This window comes from Python bivittatus, unplaced genomic scaffold (genome assembly GCF_059951505.1).
Source record: "Python bivittatus isolate LINGU-HERP-01145 unplaced genomic scaffold, Pbiv_v1 ctg000610_np1212, whole genome shotgun sequence".
Classification (NCBI taxonomy): Eukaryota; Metazoa; Chordata; class Lepidosauria; order Squamata; family Pythonidae; genus Python; species Python bivittatus.
Genome location: NW_028277088.1, coordinates 9787564 through 9812820, shown reverse-complemented (window position 1 = coordinate 9812820; position 25257 = coordinate 9787564). Strand labels below are relative to the sequence as shown.

Sequence of the window (25257 nt, the reverse complement as noted above, 5' to 3'; positions counted from 1 at the left end):
CAGTAGTGAGAATGCAAACTGGGCTTGGAGAAAATATAGATTAGGAAACTAATCTGGACTCCTCTTTCACAACATTCTTAGTTCAAACAATGTAGTAGAACAATTACTGAGCTATTTAAATGAATATGGTCTAGTCTCAGAATGAAAAAGTGTTTTATGCAATCCCAGTGAGATCGACGTCATCCCTCCAGCAAAAGATTTTCAACTCTACAAACTTAACAACCTACATAGATCTTTTTCAAAATGTCAGCTCTTCCAAAGCTGTGAATCCCTGAAAGAGCCAGCAGAACTGTCTGCATGCTCATATAATGTGTAAGACAGGCCTACACAACCACATCCATGCCAATGTACAAATAAAACACCTGATCCAGAAATCTGTACTATATTGAGTCATACTGGGGGTCCATCAAGTTCAGTTTTGTCTCTAGTGACAAACTGAAGCTCTCCAAGGTTTCAGACAGCAATACTTTTGGGTGATGATGGAAATTCAGTCTGGGACCTTTTGTCCATAAAAAATACAAAACTGAGAGCCAGTTTTGTGTAGCAGCTAAAGTGCTAGACTACAAACCAGGAGACCATGGGTTCTAGGCCTCCCTTAGGCATGAAAGCCAGCTGGGTGACCTCTCTTAGACCAAACCACCATGTGGGGAAAACAGGAGGCAGGAGCATTACCTATGTACGTGGCCTTGAGTTGTCAAAAAAATAAAGGTGGGATAAAAATCTATCAATCAATCAAACATTCTACCACTGAATAGTAGCCTTTGCCAAGCTAGAACAAGTTGCTCAGTGCTCTACTACTGTGTATCTAACATTTCAAGGAGGACTTTCAAACATACTTTAATGAGGTTCTACTTCTAGATTCTACTTCACTGGAAGTTAAGGATACTAAAGCCAAGCCATATGCATTTGGTTTGAACTTGCTACAATATAGTGTCTCTCATTCTCACTGCGTAGTTGGGAAATTTTCTCAAAAAAGGAGATGACTCCCCTAAATTTTATTAATTTAATGAATACATTTCACTGAATTTCAGAAAGACTCAAGAATTCCATGGAAACATGCTTAGCAACATAATCCAGCTATTTTTCATGTTAAATACTTTTCAAAGAGGTAAACTAGTCAGTTAATTTTTTTACTTTGAAAGAGCAACTGCGATATGGTTCAAAAAGCTGTTGGCCAAGGTGTTTTTGTTCATGGAACACATGCTTCACCAGTTTACACTGATTTCACATTTTCCTGTAGCACAAAGGATACCTTAATTATGTATCTTGCGATAAAATTTATCCCCTAGCTGCAACTTGCATCAATACATCACAATCTTTCCTCCCTTTAGGTGACATATTGCAATTTAATTCAGCCCTACAGATAAATAAAGTAAGTATCCTAGGCCTCCAAATGTTTACAACTTCACTTACATTTACCTGTGTGTTACAAAATGGCTGAATCAATTGTCTTGCAATTTGCTCTTCTGGAAGATACTGAGAAACTGCACAGCTGTTTTAGTCTGCTTTTATGTCCTAAGCACAAAAGCATAACCAATTTTTAAATGGCTACATTCTAGAAAAAGGTGAACCTTTCATCCAAAGGGTTTCTTCTCACTTTTAATCAGTGAGGAATACTCAACTGCTTCCAGTGACCACTTTGCAAGTAGAATAAGCTTTCTGCTCAGCAAATGCCCTTCACCTCCCGAAAGGACACTGTGCGGTTAAATGTCTCTTATCTGGAGGCCACAGTACAACAGCTGTGGTATCACCCACACCAAACAGTGACAATACAATCAGAAAACATTAACAAAGAGGGCTGCTTAGAGCAGAAAGCGGTGCTACATAACTTCTGCTTTGAAGTAACTATGAGAACTGTTGCCAAATGCATTCACATTGCATGACACAATTATTATATTCAGAAATTATATGGAATACAAGAACAGACAGACATAAGCTTCAGGATTGTACCCTCCCTCCTCCCCTTTATTCATGTACTCTTGCACAAGCTTGCAATTCTGTTTTGTGGCAACTCATTTTGCAGAATCATCCAGACCCCATTCATCCAAAATACAGCTTGCCTCAAAATTAGGATCACAAAACAGAATTATGGTTTGTGATCCTTATTCGTGGGAAACAGTACTGCAAACCAGAGTTTATCCTGTTCAGATGTAATGACAAATAATGCTTTGGAACAAACTTCTAACATGCCTTCCTTCCATGTGGAGAAGAAAGGAAAGAATATTCCTCAGAAGTGAAGAATTTGTGGCCCTCAAAGGTAGCTGGACAACAACTCCAAGCTTAGCCAATGCTGGGATTTGGAATGCTCAGTGACATTATGCTCCCCAGCCCAAAACACATGATTTGAGCTTAGCCCCCCTCTTCTCATTGTGCCAAACAACTGAGAAAAAATGTCCTATGCTGGATTGAATTATTTGTCTAGCCCTAATTTTCTACCTGCCCAGATCTCCTGAATATTTCCCATAACCTGCTCTGGTTGTTTTAACTGAGTAAGTCAGGGACTAAATCAGGACCTGCCACACACAAGGATACATTCAGCAGCTAGTCTCTGGACTCATCCTAGACAATCAACATTATGTTTCAAAGCAGACAGATATAACACACCTATATAGGAGAAATTCTATAGTATATAACAACTAAAAATAAAATTCCTTCATAACAAAATAGTTTTTCACACATTATTTTATAAGCAGTAAAAAAAAAAAAAAATTCTTCAAGGCTACATAGCCTTTACAGTGGGAATGTTACTTTTTTACTGGACAACAAACCTTTTACATCTTCCTACAACATGATGCTATTGACAACACAGGCCACCGGACAAATCCAGAGAAGCTCCAGATGTACTTCATCCATCCACCACCTCATCCAGCACTTAAGAGCATGTACCAACCGTACTTACGCAAGGGAAAGCCTTTCTGTGATGATACATCATTTGCATAACTGATGTGTTTTCCTTGGCTCATACTATCACTATTATTCAAAAGATACTTACTTTGTAATACGATCAATGTTAGCAATTTGCTTCTGGTTTCTGATGATTTCTATAGCTGACCAGAGATGTTGGATCGCTTTTGTATCTGCTTGCCGCCGTTTCGTTAAACGTGCCATGTCCCCTTTACTGACTTAACTGCAAGAGAAACAGCAATTGGAAATAAGATTATCTTGCATGTAAGATTACAAAGAAAATTAAAACACTATTTTTAAAGTTGCATCAACCATGTATGTGTAGGTTCATACTCAATATATAGACAGTCAATTTCTGAATACAGTAACAAAAGGCCACTTTAGTTATCAGGCAGAAATCTGAAGGAGTATAGAGTGTTCCCCTTAGAAAGAGTTTGACTCCACAATAAAGCTGGTGCCATTTAGCAAATAGCTAGAGTTCGTGGAGACTAGTTCATATACATATGTAAAAGGGTATTATATGCAAAATCAAAATTTTAAACTGCAACTCCCTTACAACTGATCTGACTGCTAAAGACCAATAAAATTGCTTCTTGGGCAGCATGTAACCAGTTGGCAGATCTTTAATAAATCTAGTCTTCCTCTCCATAAACAATATTCTGTTACTACCTCCTTTCCCCCAATATATGTATTCCTAGAAGGAAATTTTGGAATTAATTACAGCAAAATGTGGGAAGGGGGCAGTTTCATAGAGCACAGACGGCAGAATTCTTCCATGCCTATCACACTGTCTAGCCTAAAAGAAGAAATAACTGTTGAGCATCTGCTAAGAAAACAGAGATTTTCTATATTACTGGAACCAGAGGATGGTGTTTCTAGAAAACACTTTTAAGAGTTCCTGAGAGGACCAAAACTATCCTTAGAGGACCTAGGCCACAAATACAATACCTTGATCTACTTTATAGCCACTAACAGGATGTCTACCACAGCTCTCTGAGTCCTAGTTCAATCTATCTGGGAGAAGTTCAGATTTCATCTCACAACTGTCTTTATTTAGACCAGCCTGTGGTCTGCCCTGAAGCATGGTGGGCCTGCCTGAAATTCTGAAGATGGGTTTCACCAACATTCTAAACAGTTGGAATGGCTATCAGGGTTTTGGAGTCAGGCATCAAACTCTCTTGTAGAAGGAAGAAAAGAAGAAGCTCTCACAATACCCCAACTTCTTCAACACTTGTTACTAATTTTTTAAAAAATAACAGTTCAATAATCTCTGATAAGACACTTCTTCATACAAGAAGACAAGTTGTGACCAACTGCTATTTCTTTTCTGATCATATCCAAATATTAACATGGATGTCTCTCCCAGCAATTTACAACAGACCTGATAGTTGCTGCAAAGTGGCATTCGTGACTTTCTCTCTTGTTTCCTGAAGGGCCTGTAGTTCTTTCAATGCATTAAAAATCTGCATTCCAATCATGGTTTTCTAAAACACTGAACAATGGAACCCAGGCTTGCAGTGAAGGCAGAGCAGATAAGCAAGATCCCCAACTGGAGACTGCTTACTGACTCATTAATTTGTAAGACTTCTTTGGTACCATTTGAGCTTCTCTCTAACTTCTAAATATCCCCAACCTCAAGGAGGGGAAGAGGATGAAATTCACTAGCCCAAATTCATTCATGAAAAGACACACCATACTTTCTCATTAGCTCTAAATGCAGTCACTATGATGGTGAGACTTGCTTCAGTTGAATATTATTAACACAACCTACTGTGTTACTAATACTCAGAAATACTTGGTTGTAAAGTTCTTTCCACATTAAGACTGTATCCAGAATAATAACGATTTAGAAGTAGAATTTCTACTTTAAACGTGCCTTACAGTATCTCTGCATCCTTTAAAAAAAGTAAAATTGGTGCATAGTAGAGCTCTACAATTTATAATAAAGCTCTTAAAACAAAGTACTATAGCTTATTTTCACTGATCCTGCCCCACCCGCAACCTTTTACCCATCTAAACAGCTATGAGCAATACAGTAACAACAAAGCACCTGGTGCTGCTACATAATTATTCCAAAGCAGCAGGCAGAAGGTATAGATAAGCCAAATATCTCCTACAATCATTGCAGGCTAGAAATCTCTGCTTTTAAAGAAGTTAGTGATGCATTTGATCACTATTTAACTTGGTTCTAAAGGTGCCCCTTTCAGCATAGCTGATCAATAGCAGACATTAACACATATGCAACATTCTAGACAGTGATGAGTTGAAGATTAATGTAGAGCAAATGAAAAGATCATTTTAAATAACCAGTCTACAATATAAATACAAATGACAGAATGCTCTTATGTTGGAAATGGTTAGAGAATGAGACAGGAACTTTACTAATATAAACTACAGAATGGTCATGTTTGTATATAACAATCAGCCACAGATTATTTTTCCCTTAAATTATTGTGAACCAGCAGCATATTGGTGCAAACGAAATAATCACACATTGTTTGTACGAGGATCTGGTTTTGGGTTATAAAACTTGGTTGTCTGGGGACCGTATATTAAGATGCCAGATCTTAACATCAGAGATTATTGCTTTTTGGTAAGTTCTGCCCATTCATCAACAGAAAAGTGAACAGATTAAGTATGCTACACTTATTAAGCCTGGTAATCAGAATAATTTAGGAACCCAAGCTTAACATTATGTGAGAGGATGCTTTTCAATTGACATCCTTCAGATGTGGGGGGGGGTATAAATCTAGGTACATGATAACAATCTTTTGGCTTGCATACTGCTGCAATGTGGAACTCTCGTGTTTTATTAGACCAGCTATGGTTGTCATTATGGTTGTTTCATGTATGGCTGTGAAAGCCACACCATCAGAAGAGCTGAACGAAGAAAATCGAGGTCTTTCATCTGTGATTCTGGACAAAAATGCTGAGAGCACTTTGGACAAGAAGAAGAACAAATAATTCAATAGCAGAGGAAGTAAAATCCAAGAACTCATTGGAAGCACTAAAAATGAAGCTAAAGCTTAAATATTTTGGACACATAATGTTAAGGCAAGAGACCCTGGAGAAGACCCTGATGCTTGGAAAAACTGAAGACAATAAAAAAGAGGTTAACAGAAGAGAAGGTGGATACTATCACTGATGACACAAATATGAGCTTATAAGAACTCAAAGAAGCAGTTAGTGATAGACAACCCTGGCTACTGTCCAGAAGATCTGAGTCAAAAGCAACTAAAGGAACACCATCACAACACTTGTTGCTAAAATTCTTACTCTCCTATCCTATCCTGCCACATTTCTTTATTCCATGAGAGACAGAGAGGGTGTTGATTTAAGACTGAAGAGATACAAGTTCAAATTCTTACTCAGATATGATACTTCTTGGGCAACTACCAGTCAATCTTCATCTTCATCTTAACAAAATTTGTATATACTGACATAAGCTTAATGGTAAGGTATAAGTATAAGAAAAGGACAAATGAATCAACTTCTATTAAGTCTTGCAAAACCTAGCTGCTGAGCCCTTCATCCTTTAATGGAAGAATATGCCTTACACCTGAACCAGCCAACTTTTTTTTGGTCTTGTGCAACAAACCAGAGTTTGGTGCATAACTTACAATCATTAATATTTCTAGAATTCCTTTCATTCTTCCATGGTAAAACTTTTTATGAAAATTGTTCCATGTGGCATGCATTTATAATTTAGATAGCCAGATGTTTTCAGAATAACATGAAGTTTCTAAGGAAATTGAGAAAACAAAAACATTTTTGGGATCAGTATTATTTTATTTTAAATCCTTCCTGGGGCTGGAGGAATGGAGCTCAAATCTTCACATTTGAGCTCCATTCCTTTACGCCGCTGAGTGGGGAAGGGAAACCCCTCGGCAGTGGACAGGAACAGAGCTCAAATCCTGAAGATTTGAGCTCTGTTCCTCCAACCCCAGGAAGGATGTCCCCTTCATCCACAGAAGGGAGGGCAAGCCCTTTGGTTGCCTTTAAGAATGTTTGAGAGCAAAAGGGCTGCCTGCCGGGAGGATTTCAGTTCTATGCAGAGCTGAAACCATCTGGCAGGCAGCCCTTTTGCTCTCAAAGAGGGGTTTCTGCTCCCCACTCAGCGGTGGGAAGAAATGGAAGATTTGTGCTCCATTCCTTCACACCACTGAGAGGGGAGGGGAAATCCCTCAGCAGAGGGAAGGAACGGAGCTCAAATCTTCAGGATTTGAGCTGTTTCTTCACACTGCTGAGGGATACTCCCTCCCCTCCATGAACGGAGGGGAAATCCTTCGTGGGGCTGTAGGAACAGAACTTAAATCTTCAGGATTTGAATTCCATTCCAGCACACTGCTGCATCCCCTCCACTTGCAACCTTCCCTGCTGGCTTCCAATGGGGAAGATGGCAGAGAAGATTGCAAATGGTGATCACATGATTGTGTGGTGCTTGGCAACTGGTACTAAATGCGAGCAGATTGCCAAGTGCCCAAAATGCGGCCATGTGACTGGGGGGACGCAACATTTTACGACAGTCAGAAGTGCTTTATGGGCTGTAAAGCACCCTTTCTGAGGCCGTCATAACTTTGAACGATCGTTAAATGAACAGTCATTAAGTGAGGACTACCTGTACCTGGCTAATATCTGTGTTCAGTTGTATTCACTCATCTTCTGCCACCATCTGTAAATATGCCCCCTTTTGCCACCTCATATCCTGCAGTAAACCATGGAACTCACCAAAGTCAGTGAACTGACAGATGTGGCTTTGAAGCGACTGCATCCCCTTATTCTAGAGATTAAGAAGGCTTGTGATGGAACTGCCCAACCTACTGCTAAGATAATCCCCAAGCACCTCCTGAAAAACAAAATGATCCATCAGACATCTGGGGTAGACCATCTTAACCTTAATCTTTCTTGTGGAGGTCCACAGTGCTGAAGTCACAAGCTGACCAGAAAATGATCTGACCATGACAAAGGATTAATCACAATGTCCTCCAACTTCTCATCACAAGCCATCTGCTCTGAGGTAAAAACTAGATCAAACACACTGCCACTTCTGAGGTAAAAACTGCCACACTGAGGTAAAAACTAGATCAAAGACACTGCCACTTCTAAACACTTATTTGAGACAAGTTATCTTAGACACCAAGAATTCCTGGGCCATTCCTTAGTATATGTATTATAATGGCAATCAATATTCTAATTTCATGCACCTGACAAATTAATAGTTTACAAATTATTAGAAGTTAATATCAGAATAGCATAAATAGATAAAGATGCCTTATATTGAACCAGGAACACTGGTGTAATCCAAGTGTGATCCCTCTCTCTGTGGCTTTTTCCATTGGAACACTGAACACCTTTTTCCTAGATTTGTGTATACAAAGAATATATACTATGCAAGTAACTGTGGAGTCCTTGGGGTTCTCTGAGCTTGATTGCTTTCTTGCAAACATTTCGTTACCCGGCTAGGTAACATCTTCAGTGCTAAATGGAGTGGGGTTTGCTCTCTGTTTATATACTGTGGCATGCCCTGCCAATGTTGGTGGGCATGTGGGATTTTTTTCTTGGTGGTTCCTTGATTAGGGTATTGTCTACTGCTTGATTGTTTGTCTGGTGTTAATCTTGGTGTTAATCTCTGTTTATCTGGGTGATGATTGCTGGTGAGGAGATGTTCTGGGTTGTTTCTTTTTATTGTCTCTTGAATAGTGTGTAGATGTTGTTTATCTCTATGTGCCTGTTGATGGCTGCCTTGTCTGAATACCAAGCTTCCAGGAATTCCCTCGCATTTCTGGGTTTAGCTAAAATGCTGAGTTTCCCAGTTAGAACTATGGTTGAGTCTGTCCATATGTTGTGAGATTAAGGAGTTTTCATTGTGTCTTCTGACTGCTCGTTGGTGTTCGTGGATGCACTCTGCTAGCCTTCTGCCTATCTGACCTACATAGTGGTTATTACAGTTCTTACACTATATGTTGTACATGACTCCTGTTTTTTCTTCTTGGGCTACTGGGTCTTTTAGTTTACTTAAGATGTTTTGGAGGGCTTTAGTTGGTTTATGTGCTACAGAGATGCCATGTGGTTGTAATAGTCTGTTGATTGTTTCTGAGGCATTTCTGATATATGGCACTATTATCCTTTTCATAGCTTGTGTTGGTTGTGTTGCAATAGGTTGAGTAGTCAGGCACTTTTTGATAAAGTTACATGGATATTCATTTTGTTGCAAGATGTTGCATAGGTGGTCTGTTTCTTTTTTCTGCTGTTCTGGGTTACTGCAGTGCATTTGCGCTCGTTTGAATAATGTTCTTACACAGCTTCTCTTGTGGGAGGTTGGGTTGTTACTTTGGTAATGGAGTACTTGGTTAGCGTGGGTTGTTCTCCCACCTATACAAGTAAGTTATAGCTCCTCTCTTAACTCCAAAAAGGAATTACATAACCCTCCTGCCATTAGATATGACTGATATGTAAATGACATTTCATGTTGCTTCAAGCTGAGTAGCCTACAAACAGGGAGTTATTCAAATGCATTGGCTGGACATATTCTTTGGTCGGTATTTTCCATATTATTAGAAAGGCCCTTAAAAGAAACTTTGCTGTCATGGAAAGAAGCCCAAATCAACATGCTCAAGCTGCTGCACACTGAAAGACCAACCAATGGGACAATTGCCACAATATGCCATTGAAAGCATATTCCAAGCAAACATAATCAAATATATAGCAACACAAGGCACCAGCAATGCAGCACACTCTACAGCTTCAATATCTTAAAAGTCAACTGATGTTTTCTGCTTGCAATATTTTGTAATGTGAAATAATCTATTGTACAGGTTAATCTGTACAATGCAAATAATAGGGAGATCCCAGGCTCAAGAGCAGGGCTCTAATCTGGATGGACTGATTTTATAAAGTCTATAATAAAACCAAAATATATCAATTGCAATGCATCACTGTCTGTGTTAATTGCTATGGGGCCAGAAAGCAATTACAATTAATTAACATCAAACTAACAGTATGCTTATCAAATATATCAGCAGCTATTCAGAAGATCTATCAACTGAACACATCCCATGTTCCATTTAAAAATTAAAGTGTTTTGTTTTGATCCAGATAAAAATCACAAAAATGAAGAGCTAATGTTGTTTTCAGTTGCCCTCGAACATGGTTCAACTGTAAAATGTATGTGTTCTTAAGGAGTAACAGTTGTAATTAGAAGCCAACAGCCACAATTATTTATACCTCAATTCTGATCTCCAACTGGCTCGAGTTTACTTTTGTTTCTTTCCTCAGATTAAAAACGTAACTAAAAATTTCTTGGTTAGTTTACAACAATTAACTTTTAATTTAAAAATTTTAAATTCAAAATAAAATAATGTAAAATAAAAAAAATGTAAAAATGAAAATGCCTCAAAGCTATATAGCAGAGTATAAAGTGAAGATTCAAAATCTATTGCTAATGAGTAAGGAAACAGAGTTAGCACCCTTTTTTCCTGTTCAACAAAAAACAAAAATGGCTCGATTATTTTCTTAATGCTTCATTTGTAGGGGCATGTTTTATTTTTCAAATGTGCATGCTGCTGAATCTTCACAACTCATTAAAACACTAAATTTAATAATACCAATTATAATATCCAATTTAAAAAAAAACAGACACCCAAGAAGTGACAATCATAAACATTCCCCAAAGACAGTTAGGAAAAACTGGGTCTTCAAAATCTTCTGGAAGGTCACCACTGAAGGGGCCAACCTAGTTTTTAGAGGAAGGATATTCCATAATGTAGACACCACAATCAACCTTGTAGCCTTACCTCACCCCATCTCAAGATTACAAAATATGTAAAATTGGGTATGCCTGTTCTCCTCACCTTCTTTTTTTCTAAGATCAAGAATGGAATGAAAGGGCTATGTTAAGTCACCATCATTAGTGCAAGCCTGAAGCAGGTTGCCCAGCCTGTTTTTTAGGGCAAAAGTCAGGAGAATTAGAAAGGAAATGGGTCTAAAATACAAGGGAAGCACTGAGTGGACCAATCAACATTTTGGACTGGCATTTTAAATGGATGTTGTTGTTTTTTTAATGAGCGCTGCATTTTGTAAGCCATGTTGAGTGCTTTTCACAGAAGACAAGACAGGTTAAAATATTTTGAACATATAATACATTTAGGGAACACTTATGATAAAACACGTGTTTTGACACAATACAAAAGCTACCAGTGCTTCTGGTGTAAACTTTCTGGAAAGAAAGGAGAAGAAACAACAATTGCAAACAATCATATCAATAACTTATTTTCAAGACTTTCCGGGGAAAAAAGCAAATGCAGGATTTTCCTCACTTAAATTATCAAACAACTTGGCAATCTATCAAATAGATTAGAAACTTTTCAATTGAGTCTGAAGCCACTGCAACCAATACAGAAAGAGCCACAGAGATCACTTTGGAGAAATGCTGTAGAGATGGTTACAAAAAATGTACAAAAACATACTTTAAGCCCAGGAAACAAGGAAAACATTAGAAAGAAATTCAGACTGGCTCTGCCCTAACTCCCTGGGGTATAAGAGAGAGGGAAGGGAAAATACAATCAGGCTTTCAAGATTCTGTTACCATAGCCCAGTATTTCTCAACCTTGGCAACTTTAAGATGTGTGGACTTCAACTCCCAGGATTCCCCAGCCAGCATGATAGCTGGGGAATTCTGGAAGTTGAAGTCCACACATCTTAAAGTTGCTAAAGTTGAGGAACACTGCTGTAGCCTATATCAATAAAATATAGTTTCAGTCAAACTTGTAGAGTTGGTTTCCTGGTTCAGTTTACCTCAAAAACTGATGCAACAGGAGTAAGACAAAAGGAATAATCTCATTGTATCTAAAGAAATGCAGTGCAACTGGTTTATGGTATGAGCTTAAATTGCATAACTATAGCACTGCAACTTGTGAAAACTTTGCTGCACTTTCATAATCTGTTGTAATATTAGGGGACAGAGTACTTTCAGTGTGTGTAAGAAAGTGCAGAAGCTTTTTTTTTTTTAGTTGGGTTGTATTTTGATGGCAGGGTAAGACACTTAAAGGCATGAAACATACATATTTCCTCTGTAATGTGATTTTCTACAAGAACTTTCATTATAAAGCCCTAGGCTAGCAATAAACAAAAGGATTAAATATGAAGTCCACTGGAGCTTTTCGAATGGCTCAGCAACAGATAAAAAGGCCTGCTTCATTCCTCTCCAATGGATATGGTTGCCTGGAATTTGGGCAACTGCAGCCTAAGACATCTGGAGATAAACCAGTTGGGCAAGATTTACCTAAATTGTCACTCTGTGTGCAGAGGAAGGGGCCTCCATTGGAAGAACCCAGTGATCTTGATCAGGAAAAGGAAGAAATATTGTTGTTATGGTACTGGCAGCATAGGAAGTCTTCTCTTACCAGCAAAGCCTTGGAGAAGTTGTGCCCCTGGGTCGGAGGAAACCATTCAAGCTCACTAAAGCCAGGTCAGCTATGCTAAACAAATGAAAAGGAGATGATCTACAATTTTCTAATTGCTAAATACAGGTTTCTCCTGTAAAAGATTAATCTCCTACCTTTGCATATGAGCATTGTTGGTGTTGTCAGTTTTTCTGTTAATTTGTAACACCATCTGACACTCACTCCCTATGTACTAGGTAACCTCCTACTTCTAGCTACTTCAGGTTCCAGAATCTCAAAACTCATGGTGATTTGGGAGCAAAGGTGTCTGCAGGGTGGGGGAGTACCATGCTGCCATAACATCATTGCAAAAAATGTGGTCATGTGCATGATCACACACACATCATACACAACATCGTTTTGGTATCATTGTGGCTTTTCACTAGACTCCTATGGTTGGGAGACGACAGGAAAACTCTTGTTAAGTAAGTAAGTAAATAAACAGCCTAGATAATTATGCCTAAGCATTGTATCTTAGGCAAAAAGTATTTACCTCAAAAGATGGCCTTAATATGTGTAAAAATATGCACTAAAGCAATTTAATCATCCAATATATAGGCATTGTAAGCTGTAAAGTACCCTTTGGCAACCTCAAAATCAAATATTTCTCATCTATTAACTTTCTTAATAAAAGGTCTGAGACAATCCTTGATTTCCAATATATTCAAAATTCCCAAGAGCAGGTCTTTGAATTTTGCCACAAAGCTTTCCCGCGCCACAAAAATCTCTGCCACCTCCTCCATTACTGAAATTTAAAGCAACATCTTCCATTAAGTATTTGTCAGGAACAGAGAAAGGCAGCAATACAGAGGAGTATAAAAAATATTAATTCAGCAAAGGAACTCCCTACGCCTAAAGTAAATTATATGAAACAAGTCTTACTCAGATTCTAATGCTTGCAGTATCACTGATTATAGATGCATTAATTCTTTAATGCTGGCAAACCCATGATTTCTTGTCACAGAAAATGCATTTTGCTAAGGCATCTCTCATGTCTTCATTTTGAACTATTTTTCTTCAAATGCACACAAATGAAGTTTCCTGTAAGCCTATTCAGATAACAGCTGAAATTATATTTCAACTTCCTGTGAGCCTATTTGGGTAATGGCTGATTCTGTGGGCAGTTTTCTTGAATAAAAGAACAGTTTTTCTAAGAACTTCCACAAGTCCAGACCCAGGATATCCTTCAAATAGGTACGAGTGTATTTCAACTATAAGCCAATCTTGGCTGAAAAGCAGAATATAAAACAGGGCTATCAAATCTGGGCTTCAAAAATCTGGACTGCACCAATTAAGTAGAGTTTTCTGTTTCTAATGCCATCTAATTGTTGCATGGATTTTTGCACCCCAGATCTGGTAGTTCTAGAATAGAAGGAGCAAATAAATTAAATAAAACAGGTAGAAGCTTTGGGTACTACTTATTGGAAAAAAACATGCATCGCTGCAACCTGTTTCCACATATATTCATCCATCTTCTCAACTGTTGCTTTTTCACTTTTATACTTCTCGAGATGAAAAACAAAGCCTTTTAATCAACTAGCTGATTATTAAAGGATATGTATCAGCAAAATCTGACATACCTGTTTGAGATATTTTCAGTCATTAAAATATACTTTAATGTAAGTTATAGCTCACTCTCAGGGAAGGCTATTTACTCATTTATCTTTAAATTTCAGATAACCGTAGACACTAGAATCAAACTCCTCTCAAAAAATAAAGCATTTGTCTTAACTCCAAACTCACCAATTAAAATATACGATGATGGATTAAAATCCTTAAATTGACTAAGATTGATCAATTGAGCAAAGTTTCTTCCAGGTTTAATGAAAATGCTAGAAAGCACAACAATAGTCACTGCCTACTCAGGCAAATAACTTGAATATTTTCTTTTATTGCTTTCACTGTGGTCCCACAGACAATTTGTGGTTCATAGACCAGAGTTATAATTCAATGAATTAACTGATTTGAGCAATTTATGAGAGAGGAAGTTGTCACTGTAAAATGCTTTAAATAATAGCCTTAAGAGGAAACAGATGGAAAAATTCAAATTGTTCAAGTATTTCAGCAGAATTTGAGGGGGAATAAAGCTGTATGTTGTGGGTATGTATCTACAGTGGCAAGTAAATATGTGGATATAGATGAATTTGTAAGTTAGAATCCAGTGCTGTTATTCTCTGTACAGAATAGCTTTTAATTCCTCTTTTAAAGGCCAAAGAGTGGAAACTATTTTTTTCCAATTCCCCGTGTACTTCACTGCCACCAAACTTCTGGGACAGTTTTTTTGTTTTTTGGAGGGGGAGCAGTAATTATATACCAAAAACAGACTGAGAAAGAAAACTGGAGAAATTTACTTCTTCTCTTTTCAAAACTGCAAGCTCAATACCATTAAAAGCAAGTATGTACTACAATATAAGCATAAATATTTATCTGAAATATTTTTATCCTTCTTTTCAGCAAAGAATGGATTATATAGCATTAGTTTATTTTTTAAAAATGATCTGTTCCACAATTGTAGCTCTTTGCTTACTTTTAAAAATTTGTATATAAAAAAACAATGAACAATGAAGTTCTAATGCCAAACTAGGTATAAGATCACAAATAGTGCAGCTATCCTATATAATAACAAATGTGTATCATTGATGTAACTGTTGTAAAAAGAGCATGCTTACAGATGAAGTAATTAGTGAAAGGGCATATGAAACAACAGTACAGGCAGACAGCGAGATGGTTCAAGTAATTAAAGCCTTTCGGGTAGTCTTGCATGCAAAACCAGATACTGCCCTCCTGAGATACTCCTAGGGCTTTGCAGGGCACAAATGCCTTACTCTCAGCTGACCATTTTAACATTATAAAGATGTATGTCTTCAGCCATTTTGGCTCCTCTCATTTACTTGCCAATTTAAACAAAAGAAATCAAAACCAATACATTTCACATTTCTAAATTATATCTTTTTGCTTTTTCCCACTGGTAGCTTTTACATCCAGATCAGCTGCATCTTCAGAACACTGATCTCAGTAACCTTAGTAGCAATCTCTAATCTTTTTTGTACAATAACTTCCTTATTAGGAGTATTCATTTATAAATCCTGGACAGAACTAATATAAAATGCTGAACTATAATAATATTATACAGAACATAACTAGAACGTAGTAAAACTACATGCCTCATCATTAAATGTTAGCTCTAATTTGCTTTTGCCCAATTTAAGAATGAAATGAAATCCTGAAAAGATATCCCAGTTAGAGAAGAAATTCTATTGTTCCTTTCCCATCTCACACACCTTCTTATTTAGTCTACCAGAGAAGACATGCAGTTAATATGAAGTAATATTTGTTTTCACCTTGTATTTTATCTTTATAGCACAACAGCCTCTTCCAAGAGACTGAACTGTTTCCCCCCCATTTGTGCTAGAGCGCCCCTGAACTGAATAAAGAGGATATTGTTCCTTATTATTTCAGAAATATGTCTAGAGACAGAAAAGAAAAAAGCCAGAGCAGAGTAGATGTGGGAGGTGCTTTTATCACTTAGTTACAGTGAAAATATATCCCAGGAAGGAGGCTGAGATTAATATGCCTATTTTAGAACTCACTGAAATCATGCTCCAATAATCTTAATCAGAAATAAAGTGAATGTGAAAAAAACAGAGGTAGCGCCTGACCCTGACACACACACACACACGTTTACACTGTAAGAAAACACAAGCTTTTTAATCACAACAGATAGCTTTACAGGACAGAGTGTTTCTCCATCCCAAATTGAATCTAGCCATTTTCACCATCATAGTCCACAGACACCTCCCATATCTGCTTCCTCAGCAGCCTTCCAGACCTGAAAGGTTGGTACAATTCCTTTGTGTTCCTATCTAAACTGTTTTATTTAAAATGATGAATTTTCAGCTGGAACGTGGGCATACAAGAGACACAAAAACTGGATCCTTTCTTGATGAACAAGAATAGGAAAACGTAAGATTTTCCAGAAATAGTGTTAGCAATCAGAGCTGCTCTTGCCCTTACAACAAAAACAACACCTAACAGAATCCATCCTGATGTGGCATGGAGAACATCTTTTCCCCAGCCCTGTGCAACTTCAGAATGCTACCCTAATTTGGAGCAGAGATTTTGAGAAGGGACGATAACAGCCTGCGCACGCCATCCTAATGGCCATCAAATGGGTACAGTAGTTGCAAATATTTTTACCATGTTGTACATCCCGAGTGCATGTAGCTCAGGAGAGAAGGATTATTTCTCCCTACCAAATTGCCACCCAACGTTAGTAAATCTCTTTCAATACCATGGCAAGATTATATTGGAGCAGAGAGGGCTGCTTCAGCCTCTGTCTAATTTAATGGCCTAATCTGCATAGGAAGTTGAAAGGCTATCAAAATGGAACAGAGGAATTCTAGGTTCAAAGGGAAATCCTAGCGTTGTGCCAAAATGGCAACCTGATAACAAAGAAGGGGAAAAGACTTTGCTGTAGCAACATGTTATTTGCATCTATAATTGAAAGTACTAGTAAAAGAGTAGTTTTACTCTGGCTCCTAGACCACAGATCAGAGAAAAGGCAGACCTGTATATAATGGGGAGATATAGCACATAAAATGCTGCATACTGTGGCATTCCCAGGATCTCACTGCTTTTATCACCATGACAAAAGCAGTGTCATGCTGTCACACTCCAAGCTCTGCCCCTTTGGGGCATGTGTACAGCATCATGTCACAGACAGAAAAGGATTGGCGTTTGCATGGTGACACCATGACACTGCTTTCATCAGTCGATCCCTCTGGTTCCTCCCATGCCTACTGCTGGCTTGCATATACAGTATGACGCACTAGCATTGCCTGAGCATCTTGATGGCTCAACTCAGGGTTATATTCTAAGTTATTCTCCCAAATAAATGTGAAGATACACTTTCCTTTTACCATTTCAGTATGTAACCGGTTTACATGGTGAAATCCTTCTCCATGCCAAAAAGAAAGAGAAAAGGGGGAGGGGGAGAAGGGGAGGAGGCCACCCAATTCATAGTAGCTCTGGGCAGCATTTTATTAGTAACTTTTTTTTTTTTTTTACTTCTTGTAAGGAAAGCTAGTATAGTAATCACAAATTGTGAATAGCTTTCAATATAAATTTTAAACAATATTCTGGATGTTCTGCCAGAAACATTCCTCCATAAGTTTATAACAATGATTTGCATGACTAATCTCTTTATCACCATGAATTGTTTGGATTTTATATAAAGGAGATATATTGCCTTTTCACATAAGTTCCAATAAAATGTGTTTTCGAATCTGTTTTGATAATTTTTACCATTATAATAACCTTTAATTGAAATAAAGGTATCTCTTGGTTCTGCAAGTTTCTCAGCATAATTTGAAAGTCCAGAAAGTTCCTAATTCTATCCATCTCATTGGTGTTTAGTGTTTATTTGATGCATTTATCTCTATTACCCAAAACAATTTGAAATGACAGAGGTTTAATTATCATAATATTAGTTAATACAGAAAATGCTGAGAAGAGATGTGCAAAATAGTACTTCTCTCATCTATCTATCTATCTATCTATCTATCTATCTATCTATCTATCTATCTATCTACTATCTGTATACTACTAAAACTCTCAGTGTTTGTCTGTTTGTAACCTTCAATTAGCTGAAATGCTGCACAACAATTTTTGAATCAAAGTGAATCAGACCTCAAATCTGCTAACTTAAAGAATGTGTACAAAATCTGGGACCCATTACTCCCATGGAATTGAAATTTCAAGGATCTTCAGACCAGCTGAATTGCCAAAGTTGTGGCCGCTGCAGTGCCAATGCGGTTACGTGATTGTGATTTCCGACACTCCCTGCCAGCTTCCCACAAGCAAAGTGAATGGGGAAGCCAGCAGGAAGTCAGAAATTGCTCCTGCTTCCACTGCTTTTTTGCCTGCCCATGGTCATTCTGTTTATCTCTTTAGGTAAGTAAATTTTGACTTATCACTGAAGTTTGTTTGCCACTACAATTATTCTTCTATTTATGATGTACAGTCTTCTTACATGATGACAGGACCATCCAGCTTTGGGCTAAAAAAAATATGGCCAGCCTAATTATGCTACGTGGAAAAAGAGGGGAGATATCACGGTCAAGAGATGACACCAAACATCATCTGGAAGGGGCAAGGAGGAGGAGAGAACAAGAATTAGATGAAGCCAACACCACACGACTACAGGATCAAACAGTCAGGACAAATAACATGAGAGAAGGAGAGACAGAGGAGGAGAGGCACGCGTATCTCCAGTATGACAAGAACAGGCACAAAAGAAGGACAGAGGAAGAGACAAAGGAGCAGAGAAATGCACGTCTCCAGGATCAGAGAGAAAGAACAAATAGCAGGCTGGGGGTTCCAGGGGCAACTGCAGCTTTGTGCCACACTGCTGGGCTGGGCTGGGCTGGGCTGGGGCTTCGTACCATGCTGCTGGGTTGGGGCTTCGTGCCATGCTGCTGGGTTGGGCAGGGGCAGCTGGGGCTTCCTAGGGCAACTGCAGCTTCACACTGCATTGCAGCTCAGGGGCTTCTTGCAGCCCGAGCCCCAGTGTGGCAAGCAGCCCCAGAGCTGCACAGTTCTGGGGCTGCTTGCCACCCTGCATGGTGCCCTAAAGGGCAGATATAGAGGGGAAATAGGTGGTTGGGGGGAGTTGAAGGTGAGGCAATCCCTTACCTTGGAAAAACCGAGGCTCAGGGCTGGGAGGGACCAAGCCGGGAATGGCTTTAATCAGGATGGGTCTTTGGCTAACGAAAGCAACAGAGGGTGCCAGGATTGCCATCACTAAGCAATGCAGTCACATGACATCGAGCCTTATGACCGCATTGCTTAGCAACAGAAATTCCAGTCCCAATTGCCGTCATAACTCAAGAACTACCTATACCAAGACATCTTCTATCCAAGATGGTTGAAATGAGCAAGTGTGTTCTGACCAAAACAAATCACTTTAATTAATTTAATTTAATTTAATTAACTCTAACACATGTTTTTTTAAAATAAAATAGCAATTCCAGAGTCTATTGGCATCATAACTCCTCCTTCAACAGACTCCACAGAACTAGAAAAACAGACCAAGATCTATACCACACTGAGGACTTGAAGCAGAATATACTAAATTCACACTGGTCCATCTATTTATATCCCTGAAAACTGAGTTCACATTATCCTTGCCCACACTGGGGTATGGCTTCAGTCATATCCAAGATACCCCTAATATTTACTTTATAGCAGCTAGATATCTAGACATATTTATAGTAGAAATGGAGATCCATAAACCCACAAGGGTAGGAAAGTTAGACGAGATAAAATAATGTCAGATCATAGCTATTTCCTGCTTAAGGGATGGTGTAGTTATGCCTTTCTTCTAAAACTATCTACAATCTTATCTAGCTTCACATTTTAAAAGAAAAATTCACAAATTGCAAAAGACTGAAAACATAAGAAACTACTTGTATTTGGAAAAAATCCTGTTATTCAAACTGGTTAGGCTTGCATACTTCTTGGACTGCTGACAGAGAGGAAAGAAGGAAATTAAACAAAATATTACTGCACAAAATAAAACTCTGTTGAAATAAAAATGTGAGAATGATTAACAGACATCAGGCACCAGTATCCATTGGCATTACTATTATAATTAAATGAGAATTCCTTAAGTTTAACTGCATCTTCAGAAATTGTTTTGTATGCTGGCAAGATGTTTAAAAAGTTATGTTCAAAGAACAAAATTCAGGGGAGTAGTATGGATTAAAGTCCCACAAGGCCAAGAAGAAATGAATGTTGATATGGGAAGCAATATATAGTTTTTAAAAAACAGAGGTTTTATTTCTTATTTTACTTGAGATATGATGCAATGTCCTTTTTGTATGTTACTGTAATTTAAAAAATAATTACATATCAAGTGTATCATAGCCATATCCATTCCTTCTGAGGGGGAAAAACTGAGCTATAAAGAATAGGCTATTATCTATAGGGCTGTACATTGTTGATTGTATGTGAACAGCTGTTAAGAATGTGGCTGCCAAACATCTGTAAACAGCTGCTCAGTCTTCTACAGTTTAACACAATCCAAAACAGCTTTCCTTCCAAGTGACTGCCAACTTGAGGTTGTTCTCAAGACTCATAAAACTCCTATGAGAATGATTATTAAATGTTCTCCAATGATTAACAAGAGGTGCCAAGTTATGCTAAAGCTAGTTTGCTTGATTAAAGTTTAAATGGTGTGTGGAGTAATCTTCCCAAACACACACAAGAACCAGAGAGTTGCAGCAGTTTGGTAGCGATTCAGGCCTGCTTATCTATAGACAAGTATATGCTTTGTACACAAAAGATTTTAACTTTAACCTCTAGCATAAAGCTGGAAAATCAGTATCCAAACCCCCAACAAAATACTTGTCATGCCATGAAGACAATACCAATACTGACAGTCAAGCAAAGATCCAATTCAGTGTAAGGAAACTTCACACACTGCCTAACTGATCTCATGGGATGAGAACAAACTGCTACTTCAAAGTCTTCAAGAGAAGGACACAGTGGCACCTCTCCTCTAAAAACCTCTGTTCACTCTGCAAAAAAGTTCTGCTCACTCTGCAGAACCTGCCATGCAACCATAATGTTGGGGGAAATCCCTCAATTATGCAACAGACAACAGAGAATGCAATAGACAACAGAGAAATCTATGCTCTCCCAACAGGATGAAAAAATAGCCATCAGTCAATATATAAAATGGCACTTTGAAAAACATCGTTTCAGTATCACTATTTCAAAACCAAAATAATGAAAAGTAATATTGCAAAAAACATATTCTGCTCAATGAGTAGAATGCTTAAATGGATGTATGGAGAATACAAGTAAACCTTATTGTCTGCAGCACTTCAATGGACAACTGAATACCTACAGTGGTTCTGTTTTATATCCTTGAGGTTCTGGTTCCTACTATATCATCAGTCAATGAACTCATTTGATGTTTTTGAATACTGTTCCAGAATGCTTTATTATCTACATTTGATTCCCCCCCTTTTTTTTTTATCACACCATGTTAATTTTATTTGACAGTACTTATAACTCTGGGCAGCACAGAACATCAAATAACTCCCCCAAATGATAATAATAAATAGCTAAATCCAGAACAGTATCAAAAAGAAAAAATAAAGCAAAGGTAAAGTCCCAAATAAAACCAAAGTTAGATGTCCTACCAGTTAGCTGGGAATCTTACATTGACAGCAACATTTTATTATTCATTGTATGGAATTCTTTGTGTGTTGTTACTGCAATATACTTAAGTTTCAATATTCTGTTCACTATATTAAATAATGTATTTTAGAAAAATGTTTCATGTTTCATACAACATTATGTGCAAAGCAGTTGCATGCCCAACAGCTTCTCATGCCTAATTTTGTTAACAACGGTTGCTTTTGATTTTGCAATCATTCTTTCATATTGCCCTAAGTAACATCTTTTCAATCTATGCTTATGCAATTGTTTATGCCTCTGATACAGGGAGATGGCCTCATTTGCCTTCTCTAACAGAGCAGCCCGGCCTTTGCTCCTTAACACCCACCTTGCCACCAGCAACTTTCCTCTGACCTTCATTCCATTCTTGTTCATGTGTCATTCCAATTGGAGTAAATTGAACTGGAAGCCCTGTATGTTTAGTGGACAGACCCTAGTAATTGGGCTTTATGTATCTGTAAAAATTATTTAAATAAGGGCCAACTCAAGATAATGTAACCATAGCAAGAACAAAAACACCTACTTCAAAGATTGCCAGGGGCTTAGGATGTCGAAGGTCAGTGATTTATGTAGACTTCAGAGATGCTGGTATACTAGACAGGAACAAGGAGAGGAAAAAAACTGAATCAAATGACAACCACATCAATTCTAGAATCAAACATGAACTTAGAATTATAAGATGTTTACATATTTGCTGAATTTAGCTAGCCTTCCTTCTGCCCAGAATACTTTTTGATTTGGGTCATCCAGCTGCCTCCAGAAGGAAGTTCATCAGTGGAGCAGGGGAATGATGACAATTCCTGTTCATTGTTCAAGAATCCTGCATTTGGGGGGGCAATCATCATAGCTAATCATTATAGCTAGATCTGACCCATTCAAAACATTTTTCACTCTTTTTCCAAGGCCATGAACACACCTTGTGGCATTGAATTCTCATCTTCCTGGTGTGTGAAGATATACTTCCCTTTGTATATTATTTATTCAAACTTGGGCAAAATAACACATTCACTACCATATATCAGCAGGAAATATAAATGACAGTCTAAATGAACAACTCTAAGGAGTATCTTAATTCCACAAGTATACTTTAAATCACAGAACTCTCATACAGCATGGGCCACTCGTCTGGCCAAAGGAGAAACTATAAGAAAATTTATCAGACCAATAAGAATGTGTCCCAATAGCAAACCAGTGGAATCGATTAATCATATGCTGCCCTTGGTAAGAGCTGATTAAGACTAAGCTGATTCCATCTGTCTCTGCAAGTGACATTGTTGCTACTTCCACCTTCCTCTTTCTCCACTTTACCTCCCTTTGTCTTATATCATGCAACCACTTTTGACATTCAGTTTTTTAAAAAGCGAACATTTTTTTATTTTTAATCCTACCACAAAGATAGGTGTATCTGTTCTGTACGTTTTCTAACATAAACATTTAGAAACACTGAAGTGAGCCTTCATGATCCTAGAAACTTGGTTCCCAACAGTTCTGCAAGTGGCTTGTGATTCCAATAGAAAGGGAAGAAGTTATGACTAAGTTTGAAAGCCTAGCAACTCTTAGAGGGCCAGGAAAGACCTCTGCCTGAAAGATCCTGAAGAATCAGTGCCAGCCAGAAGAGACAATATCATCCAAGAAAGAATAAGGGTCTCAGTCAAAAAAAAAAGAAAATTCATAAAACACCAAAGTTTTTGTACTGTTATACATGTAGTATCCCTAATTCTGGCTCTATCTATCAACAATCACACAATGACCAAAATATCAACAACTGCATCAATCCAACATGTTTCATTAGTACAGTGTTTTGACTTGGTTTGCTATACTTGGAACAGTAGCCAATCTGCCCCCTCCACATCATTATCTTTTAGCTCAAAATAGTCCCTGGGGAGGAAGGGGGCAATGTTCTGCTTTTCCAAGAACTTTAAGCTGCATCTTACCAAAATGTTTCAGAGCTTAAACTGCTGTTAGTCAACAAAGGACTATGAACAGAAAGGTTACATTTTCCACCTTGTTACAAAGAAAACCACAGTAGTACCACTATTGAATACTAATATTACTAATATATAAAAAAAGCTAGGAACTAACTCCAATGTTGCACTCCATGCCAGGGCAAAAGACGAAATAGAAAAGAAGCCCCCCTTTAGCTTGTTCTCAATAAACTGAGATGGCCTACTAACAGAAGTAGAGCAAGTTGATGAAACAATCTTGATTTAAAATATTGCCCTGTAAGAGCAATTTTAAATATTATTTGCAAGGCATCATGATAATCTCTATCAAATTATTCAACTAAATTTATCTGTCATAAGAAAACCCTCTCTAATGCTACAACACACAATTTTCTTGTTTACATCAAATCATAACATCATCTTCCCAGGGGAAAACAGCCACTGCTTCAGAGAATGGCCAAGAATTATTGGTGTATATGAGAGAGAGAGAGAGACAGTGAGGAGAAAGAGCCTTTGTCAGTAACTTAGTACAGGATGAACACATAAACACTTGCCATTAGATGTCCCTTTGAATCCTGCATACATACTATGAATATGTGTAAATAACAGCAAACTAGAGTTTATGATATATGGAAAACTAGAGATGAGGGATGTATGAGGAAGGAAGCAGGGGCATCTGTAGAGGGTTCAACGCATGTAAAAAAGCAGTGAAGCTTCAACTGTACAGTCATAGGATTAAAATGAACTATAATGAAAACCAAACTAAGACAACAGATAGAATAACCAGCCTTAGAATGAACAATGAAGATATGAAAGTGGTATATAACTTCTGCCTTTTAGGATCAACCATCAATAATAAAGCAACAAGCAATCAAGAAACACACCACAGTTTAGCACTTGGTAGAGCAGCCATGAAGACCTTGGAAAAGATCATCAGATGCTGTGATGTGTCTATACCTACAAAGATCAGGATAGTGCAGTCAATGATATTCCCTGTGATACTCCATGGAAGCAAAATTTGGACTTTGAAGAAGCAGGATAGCAAGCGTATTGACACTTTTGAACTTTGGTGTTGGAGAAGACTCCTGAGAATACCGTGGACAGCCAAGAAAACAAACCAATGGATCATCAAACAAATCAACCCAGAATTCTCATTCAAGACATAAAAGACCAGGCTCAAATTAGCTTGCTTCAGACACATTATGCGAAGACCCAGCTCTCTGGAAAAAGCTCTAATGCTGTGAAAGGTGGAAGGAAAGAGAAGAAGAGGCCGACCAGGAGCAAGGTGGATGGACTCAGTTACAGTGGAGATGAGTGCACCATTGGGAGACTTGAAAGAACAGGTTAGGGATAGATCATCTTGAAGAAAATCTATCTATGGGGTCGCTAGGAGTTGAAAACAATTTGATGGCACATAATCAAAAAAGTATCATATAAATGTTCAAGTAAAATTGTTCTGATTATTTTAGGGGGGATTGTTTTTTTGTGTTTAATCTGTATTTTTAATAATTTGTTCTTCTGTTTAAATTTTGTTAGCTGCCTTGAGTACTCACCAGAGTAAAAAGCAGGCTATAGATCAGATAAAATAAACAATTTTAGATGATTTCAGTCTCTAAAAGACAGAATAGAATGATCGTGAAATAATCCACATAAGAAAATGTACCCCCCAAACCTCATCTTGAAATTACCAGATTTAATGAACATACAGAGACTATTACATGTGC

General features: G+C 37.9%; 1 protein-coding gene across 12 annotated transcripts in view; it reads right to left on the bottom strand.

Annotated features, from left to right (window-relative positions):
• Positions 1–25257, bottom strand: part of ZMYND11 (zinc finger MYND-type containing 11) — a 100897-nt gene that overhangs the window by 53153 nt on the left and 22487 nt on the right. For 9 of the 12 annotated variants that reach the window (XM_088150920.1, XM_015887618.3, XM_015887620.3 and 6 more), the window contains exons 2-3: positions 22114–22183; positions 2993–3127 (exon numbers count right to left, since the gene is read on the bottom strand). In XM_088150920.1, coding sequence (XP_088007046.1) covers positions 2993–3108 — 116 coding nt within the window. In that variant the 5' untranslated portion in view covers positions 3109–3127; positions 22114–22183. The remainder of the gene's footprint in view (positions 1–2992; positions 3128–22113; positions 22184–25257) is intronic. The other 3 variants (XM_015887619.3, XM_025164941.2, XM_025164940.2) reach the window with 1 other exon arrangement.